Below are 9,085 nucleotides of genomic sequence, written 5' to 3'. Positions count from 1 at the left end.
ATACAGTGAAACCCTTAATAACGAATACATCGAAAGAATTCATCAAATGTCGTATTCTTCACTTTCTGATAATGGAATGTTGCAGATATTTAGTTTTTTAATTAAATGATTATATGGAACTCTTTAAAACTGTTCCCGCATATTCATGGCTATTTATTTATTTTCGCAAATACTGAAATTTACATAATATAGTATAAAACTAACTGAAAAATTGTCAAGACGACATTTGATAAATTCTTCCGATGTGATCGTTATTTAGGGTTTCACTGTATATAAGAATTATTTTCACTGTTCTGTATTTTTAGTAAAACTGCAAAGCTGCCGATAACGCAAATGGAAGATATTCTGGGTAAAACAATATAATTATAATTTTTTAAATCTTTATTTGTTTTTAAATTTTTATTTTGGTAAAATAACCCGGATTATTATTTTAATTTATCTAACTTTTTATTAGAAAATTATTATAAGAAAATGAATGGTTCTAGTTTACAACAGATTGGAAACATTGTACATTATAGAGTGCAGTTTATAAATCTTTTTTATATTATTTTCCGATGTTAGAGGAGATAGAGAGCTTTTTCATTTCTACAATATTTGATAAGCATATTAAAAAGCTCGAATGTTCTAATTGCTTATGAAAAGTTTTTAACAGCAATTTTAAATCAAATTAAACACACCTATAAATGGCATTATAGTTTTTAAAAGTAATAAAATGTCAAAAATATAACTTTTTTTCAATTAATATATAAAGATAATAAGAAAAAAATTTACTTTTAAAATAATAATCACAACATGTGGCTAGTTAGTACTTTTTGTCATATAAACTTTATTATCTGTTTAGCAATGTGAAGTTTACTTGTTGTGAACCATAAATCTATTTTAAATCAACTTTACTTCTAAACTATGGTCCGCTAGGGAGCGGAAGCTTTTTTTAAATAATCATTTAGACTTCCAATGATCAATCGTTGAGACAAGTTTGTTAATCCCTGAAGCCTGAACTTGACGTTAAATTCAATTTATGAACTTTAAAAAAACGTGATCTCTTATCATTATTTTAGAACGGATGCTAATTCTTCCTTATTTACAGTGATAACTAGAAAACTCATTTAAGAAGACGACTTTTAGACTCAAGACATTAGAAATATCAAATGTTAGAGTGTAAACAGACCCATTTCTAGTAATTAGTGATTTAATAAGAACCTAGAAAAACTATTTACAGTGTAACAACAATAAAATGCATTACCATAATGTCGTCTTCCTATTTTATATATTATTATATTCGGTTAGAACTACTGCCGTTTGAACTATTGACTTTTTTAAATATTGGTCGTTTGAACTATTGCACGTGGTACCAATTGTAGTACTTCAAATGACTAATAGTTCAAACGATAACATTCTGAGCATATTTGAACTATTTATTTTGCTCATTTGAACTAGATTACAAAAATAGTTGAATTGAGCCGAAAAATATATGGTTTAAATGAGCAAACAAAATAATTCAGATGAGCCAAAAAAATCAATTGAGCAAAAAAATAGTTCAAATGAGCCCAAAATAGTTCAAATGAGAAAAATAATAGTTCAATGAGGAAAACATAGTTCAAATGAGCAAAAAAAGTTCAAATGAGCCAAAAAATAGTTTGTGTGAGCAAAAATAAAAGTTCCAATGAGCAAAATAATAGTTTTGATATGAGCAAAAAAATAGTTCAAATGAGCAGAAAAGTTCTAATGAACAAAAAATAGTTCAAATGAGCAACACGTAATTCAAATGAGCAAAAAAATAATTCAAATGAAAAAAAAATGTTTCCATGAGCCAAATAATAGCTCAAATGAGCAAAAAACAAAGTTCAAATGAGCAAAAACATTATTATATTCTTAAAAAACTCTCTAGATTTTTAAATCACTTAGAAACGGATATAAAGCTCTCGCTGCCGGCTGGTTCAGCATTTGTAACAGATCTGCAGTACTCAGACAAGGAATATGAGAATACATTTCCAAAATATCATTTTATGAAACATAATGTGTACTTTGTGATTCTTACTCACTTCATGGTTGAATTTTATTATGAAAGTGCTATAAAAAATGAATATAAAATTAAAATTAACTTGCTAAAGGTTAGGACAAAATAAAAGTTAAATAGCTTCTCGATAAAGGGAAAATTACCGTCTAAAAACTTTTAACCGTGTGTTATAAATAGTTATTAAACAGTTTTTAAACATTAACACTTTTCTTTAAAAAATGTTCAATCAGTAACAATGCTTTAAAACCAAATCAGATTCAAATTCTCTATTTTAAATTTAGTTTTTTTTTTGTTTGTTTTTCTAGATAGTTTTCTGTCATTTTTTATTGTATTCACAATATTTGTTAGATAACATATCAGCGACTATGGAATGAGAAGGTATCATTTATCAATCATTCTTTTGCCACAAGCTCTGCAAATTATCTAATCTCTATATATTTAAACATTTGAATTTGTGGCAAACATTTAATTTGTTTGGCAGACTTTTAAAATTTAACTTTATACTTTAATTATGTTGTTTAATTCATTTCGCTGAACAGTGAAAATAAAATTAATATATCTATTGAATTACTTTTTATTATGATTACATTTCATGTTTAGTATGAAATAATAAATATTAAATAAGATATATAGAGTAAAGGTCAATAATGGAAAAATGCTCAAATTTTTTATTTTCTATATACAAACACATTTTGACGATAAAAATGTTAACATATAATGTGCGGGGTTTTCAGAAAAAAATTGCCTTTAATTTTGTTGTTGCGCTTAAGCAATCTTACATGATGTTGTTTGATGTTGTTTGATGTTGATTGATGTTGTTTGATGTTGATTGATGTTGTTTGATGTTGTTTGATGTTGATTGATGTTGGTTGATGTTGTTTGATGTTGATTGATGTTGTTTGATGTTGATTGATGTTGTTTGATGTTGTTTAATGTTGGTTGATGATGTTTGATGTTGTTTGATGTTGATTGATGTTGTTTGATGTTGTTTGATGTTGTTTGATGTTGTTTGATGTTGTTTGGTGTTGTTTGACGATGTTTGATGGTTTTTGATGTTGATTGATGTTGATTGATGTTGTTTGATGTTGTTTGATGTTAATTAATGTTGTTTGATGTTGTTTGATGTTGTTTGGTGTTGTTTGATGTTGTTTGGTGTTGTTTGATGTTGTTTGATGTTTTTTGATGTTGTTAAATGTTGTTTGATGTTGTTTGATGTTGTTTTGTTGTTTGATGCTGTTTTGATGTTGCTTGATGTTGTTTGATGTTGTTTGTGTTGGTTGATGTTGTTTGATGTTGTTTGATGTTGTTTGATGTTGTTTGTGTTGATTGATGTTGTTTGATGTTGTTTGATGTTGTTTGATGTTGTTTGGTGTTGTTTGATGTTGTTTGATGTTGTTGATGTTGTTTGATGTTGTTTGATGTTGTTTGATATTGTTTGATGTTGTTTGATGTTGTTTGGTGTTGTTTGATGTTGTTTGATGTTGTTTGATGTTGTTATCAAGCAAATAGTTTTGACAGTAGCTTAAAAATTAACTTATTTAATAAAATGTGTTCATCAGCCTATTAAAGACAAAGAGAATAGAATATAAGTTAGAGTGGATTTTAGCCAATCCTTCGGTATGAATTTGTCAGTCCCTTTCAGCCTGAAAGAGAGTTCAAAGTGTACAAATCATGTAAATGTTCACAAATTATATGCAATAGAGTTCATTACTACAGTATGCTCCCTAGACTATCCATTTCAATTTCGAATTTTTTAAAGCTGTTAAATAAACTTTGTAAAATGAATTAGGTGAATAAAAAACATCATTTGATTTATAGTTTTATCGGAAAATCATCGTTTGTAAACTGAAAGGCATAGAGTCTATGTGAAATGATCATTGGTCAATTACGAAACCAGCTTATTTCATAATTTGGTTTTCTTTTAATATTAATTTTAGATTTTCTATAAAATGATGTTCCAGGGCCCAAAAGGTTATATAGCACAAATATGTGAAGTACACCTGCAGTATGGAAACAGTACAACAAAATGGCCGTTTTACACTTTTTTCTATTAAATTCCCCTCTAATATATATTCTATTCTCTAGTTTATGAGTCACAATCTTTGAAAAATACACTTAATAGTTCAAGATAAAATCTTGTAAACATAGTTTCTTCAACTTTTAGTTTTTTACATAATCACAATTTTATAAATAAATGTTTAAGGTTGTCGGTCATGAATATGGACTTGTAGACTGGTCAGTTGATAAAGATGAAACTCTTCTAAAAGCTATCAGAGTAAGTTTCAGAATATATTTCAGAAATTTCTAGTTTTTTTCTTTATCTTTTTAAAAATAGATGGTACTGGACAAAATTATGATGTATTGGTAAGGTTACAATTATTTAAAGCTACTTTTCAAGGCAGGTATGGGAAACTTACTTTATCAAGTTGGGTTCCCAAAACATAAGTTTGGTAAAATTGGTAAAGGAGCACATGGTTAAATAATTAACTATTTATAACCGTACTGGTTGAAGGGAGGCGAGGTATAAAGTATTTGAGCCAAAAACTTTTCTTTTTTGAGATGGTTTGAGACTTTTTGGATGAGATTTTTAAACAGAGCGTTGGTCAAAAGGCTGTAAACTTTATTCCTTCATTTCTAATTCTAAATATACAAACTTTTGAAAATAATTCTAAAAACACACCATTGTATTCCTATTTTATTTTAACTAGGCTTTTTTCAGAGCAACTACCTTATTGTGGGCTTCGGTGATGAAATTTTGAATTTTATTGGTAATTATTTTAAAATTATTTAGACTTTCAGATATCATTCCAAATTGAATATTTGTTTAAAGTTATTATTTCAAAATTATTTTTTACAACTTATAATTTATATATTCAAACAAACACATCAACAGAGATAGCTAATTAATATAAATAGATATAGACTATACAACTTGACTGAGCTGTTAGCCCTATACTACCCCAGGAAGCTGGAATATATCTAGAAATATATCTAGAAATATATGTAGATTAATATATATTATCTAGATAAGAATGTATGTGAGGTTGAGAGTCTAGCTGTAAGCCCTATACTACCCCAACAGACTGGAATATATCTACGGAAAAATTCACCATTTACAGAATTATTTCAGTGAGTATTTTAAACAAACAAAAAAAGTCTAATATCAACCATTTAACTGAACTTTATCTAAAATTCCAGTTTTGACCAATCACAATAGTACCATAAACAGATTTGTCTGAACAAGGATAAATTAAAAATCATTGTTTACAATTTTGAAAACTGATTTTTTCCAATTTTTCCAATAAAAGTGCGCTGTCAAAGGTACTGCTGTGAATCGGGAGAATAAATGAAGAGTTTCTCGAAATTAAGTTCGTAGTTTTTAAAGGGATGTCTTATAGTTATTGTTAAACGCAGATTCTCAGGTTTCAACCTATATTTATTTTTCCTTGAAAGTCCTTTTGAAGAAACAAAAACATTGATACCTTTAAAGTTTAAACTTGATCATACAAAGCTTTCAAGGGTACTGTTGTACATCGGGCATCTTTGCCTTGAGGGTCACTTGTAATTACAGTTTCTTTAAACCTAGAAAACCGACAATATCTTCCACACTATTGGCCAGATAAAGGTTTTAAGGGTGAAACTTGTATAACCAAAGAGAATAGAATATATATTAGAGTGGAATTTAGACAATCCCTCGGTAAGAATTTTGTCAGTCCCTTTTAGCCTGAAAGGGAGTTCAAAGTGTACAAATCCCTAGACTATCCATTTCAATTTCGAATTTTTTAAAGCTGTTAAATAAACTTTATAAAATGAATTAGGTGAATAAAAACATCATTTGATTTGTTTGATCTATTGGAAAATCATCGTTTGTAAACTGAAAGGCATAGAGTCTATGTAAAATAATCATGGTCAATTATGAAACCAGCTTATTTCATAATTTGGTTTTCTTTTAATATTAATTTTAGATTTTATAGATTCTATTCTCTTTGTGTATAACATGGAGGGTAATTTGAAAATACCCATACCATCCTTTTTAGCATGAACTAAAGTGCTGGCACACTACTGTGCCATGAAACCTTTTCTCTTTAAGCTCTGAAAGAAAGAAAGTAATGCTTGAATGTTTTTGTCTGCAGGCAACAATTAGCTGTGCTAATTGAGACTGGGGTTGTTAGTACTTTAATGGCTAAAAACAAAGGGTAAGTTTTTATGCATGAGATAAGGAATATATCCAACCCTGCTATACGGAAATGGACATTTCAAAACTGTATTCTGGAAAGGTTTGTTATTATGAAAATATGCAAAACTTTTATACCTTACACGAATATATGGGGAAAACTTAAAAACTAACCAAAGAACAATCGTTTGTTCATGTATCAGATAATTACGGAACGTTTTAAAAATCAAAAAATCAAAAAAGGTTTATTTTAACAGAATCAAGCTATAGCTCATCAGTCACAATTCATGTACTAATAGGCAAGCTTTATACAATTAGGGTCGAAAAAACAATTATTAAATGTTTAGAGGGCTGGGAGGAGTCTCTACATGCAACAACACAAATGTAATACTTGGGTTTCAGGTAAAGAAAGTTATTTTAGAGGTTTACGCATTTTCAGTACTGCAGTGTACTGTCTCTGGACTGTAATGTAAACACAAGACGTATGCCACAGCCTGATGGGATCCATCTTTCACATAAAAAATCGATGCAATATTCTGGTCATAGGAAACTATTATATGAATTATCAAACATTTTCTAAATTAAATGCTTTTATCCTCCTTGGATACTAGAGGAACACTGAAGCATCTATTCTTGTTTACAAACACCGCCCAGAGAGAACTGGTTTTAATGCATGTACGGAGAGAATACGCAACAACAATTAATTTTCCTTGCCTTATTACCTTGGGTTGCAGGTATCTATATGAAAATATAGATACATTTTTTTACCTTTGTTATAAGTATTACTAACAACAATCAAAACTCTTTACGTTATTTGTATACACAACAAAACTCTTATACCTCATTTGTAAACAAATCAAAACTCTTTACGTCGTTTGTTAACAAATCAAAACTCTTTACGTCGTTTGTTAACAAATCAAAACTCTTTAAGTTATTTGTAAACAAATCAAAACTCTTTACATCATTTTTAAACAAATGAAAAGGAAGGAAAAATTCAATTATTATTTAGGAATTGTTTAAATTCAAAGAGTTTAATTTGAGATGATGACACCATCACGTCAAACGAAAGTAAAATGTACGTAAGATTTAAATCTTGTTTTTTATCATAACTCCTTTTATTGAAGAGCTATTGAGCTATTGAGAAGCAAAAAAATTTGAATTTATAATATGTAACCGAGTAAATTTGCTTTACTTACACTTGTGTGTAAAATCAGAACTAGAGGAGCAACAGAGTCACAAAGTTGTAACAGTAATGTCAATTGAAATTGACCTTCTCCTCCAGGTTAGTTTGCAGTGACCAGATTGTCATTGGTGTTTGGCGCCTTTTCCCCATTAGATCCAGTTTTTTAATGTTTCTGTTTAGAGTACAGTGTTCCTGTTCCTAGTGGTAGGAGTTGGTATTCTTCTCTCCTGTTCCATTCTTATCTTGGAAAATATTCAGTTTAGGAACAGATTAAATAGATACTAGATAATATTCTATCCCGGTTAACCTAATACCAATGTGCAAATAGGTTCTAGTACAAGAGATCGCAATGTAGAATTTGTACACTTTCAGTACAGCAGTATTCTGACGTCATAAGTGTCAACTTAGTTTCTGTTTCCAACAAAATTAATAATAATACTGATAATTTTAGAATAAAGTGCTTATCTTACAGAACATAAGTGCAATTTTATGTGTGTTTTTTTTATTTAATCTTAAAAAACATGTCAACTAATGTGAGAAAATTTCGTTTTCTTGTTATATTTGACACTTGTGACGTCGTCGTGTATAATTGGTCCATTTCTCTGTTGTCACCTATTGTGCTTGATAATCTATTTGCCAACGTGTGGTCTTTCAGAGTTCAATTATCAGTTGTGCCAGGCCTAGGGCAGGTATAGGTAGAGCTGGGCATGTTCAAGCTTTTTTTAAAACCATTTGTTAACGGAACGGACAAAGTTTTCATGTATTCGATCCTTCTTAAACGTTCCCTTAATGTTTTTTTTCTGAAAGGAATTGTATTTTTGCCACTAACTCAAATTTTCTAATCAGCGTATTTATTCGACTTGATATCTTGGAAATTGTTAAGTTGCGCCAGCCGTACCTTATCTCAAATTCTCCTCAACTCAAACTCCAACAGAATTGTGTTTTGCTGAAATGATAAATTTCAACAGTGAGAAAAGCTCCCATTCAATTTATTTAATTACATCAAGGACAAAAGGGATTTGAGTTTTTTCCACAAACACAAATTTTCCATGCCCTATATCCTAACCGTTGATATTTAAAACTTATAATATTTAATCTAACAGAAACTTTAGTTTGAAATATCCAAGGTCTACTACATTAGGTTGCAAAGATAAAGTGATTAGAAAATTTGAATTTGTGGTGAAGACTTAAGTGTAAAATAGTTTGTCGCACAATTAAGAGACGTTTTGACCTAGCATTTTACTACAGTCTTTATAACTACACTCTAACTCATGTTCTAACTGCTTAATCTGTTTAATGTTTAGAGTTTTTACTAGATGTCGGAACCCTCGCAAAGCCCGTGCAAAACAGAATTTAACATAGAAGATCACTTAGAAATAAAAGCAGTGAATATATATCTATGTATATTTCATAATACAAATAAAGACAATAAACAAGTTGCAAGAGCGGATTTGTACTCTGTACTCTGTACAGAACACACTCAAATTGAGATAATTTTTCAAAAAAAAGCTATCGACATTCTTTAAAGGGACTGTAAAGGAAAAATGAAAGGGTGTATAGGCTAAAACCTAAGCATTTTAGAAGTTGATCGAGACCCATAAGAGTTCTATTTGATGTTCCTGTCTCAAAAATTGATAAAAACTGTGTAAAATTTATACAAATATCTCTAAATATAAAATTTTGTATAAAAATAGTAGGTTTAAATAGATTG

General features: G+C 29.1%; 1 protein-coding gene across 2 annotated transcripts in view; it reads left to right on the top strand.

Moving 5' to 3' along the window:
- LOC111712704 (glutamate receptor ionotropic, delta-1) overlaps window positions 1–8,812 on the top strand; it is a 23,111-nt gene extending 14,299 nt beyond the window's left edge. The window contains exons 14-23 of one of the 2 annotated variants that reach the window (XM_023487393.1): window positions 306–349; window positions 1,906–1,973; window positions 2,366–2,395; window positions 4,221–4,292; window positions 4,737–4,785; window positions 5,044–5,146; window positions 6,151–6,213; window positions 6,539–6,593; window positions 7,555–7,637; window positions 8,679–8,812. In XM_023487393.1, the coding sequence (XP_023343161.1) occupies window positions 306–349; window positions 1,906–1,973; window positions 2,366–2,395; window positions 4,221–4,292; window positions 4,737–4,785; window positions 5,044–5,146; window positions 6,151–6,213; window positions 6,539–6,593; window positions 7,555–7,637; window positions 8,679–8,736 (625 nt within the window). In that variant the 3' untranslated portion in view covers window positions 8,737–8,812. The remainder of the gene's footprint in view (window positions 1–305; window positions 350–1,905; window positions 1,974–2,365; window positions 2,396–4,220; window positions 4,293–4,736; window positions 4,786–5,043; window positions 5,147–6,150; window positions 6,214–6,538; window positions 6,594–7,554; window positions 7,638–8,678) is intronic. The other variant, XM_023487394.1, reaches the window with a different exon arrangement.
- The last annotated feature ends 273 nt before the right edge of the window (window positions 8,813–9,085 follow it).

This window comes from Eurytemora carolleeae, unplaced genomic scaffold, assembly GCF_000591075.1.
Source record: "Eurytemora carolleeae unplaced genomic scaffold, Eaff_2.0 scaffold1315, whole genome shotgun sequence".
NCBI lineage: Eukaryota > Metazoa > Arthropoda > Copepoda > Calanoida > Temoridae > Eurytemora > Eurytemora carolleeae.
Note: the sequence above shows the minus strand (reverse complement) of the source record. Positions and strands in the feature narration are given on the sequence as shown.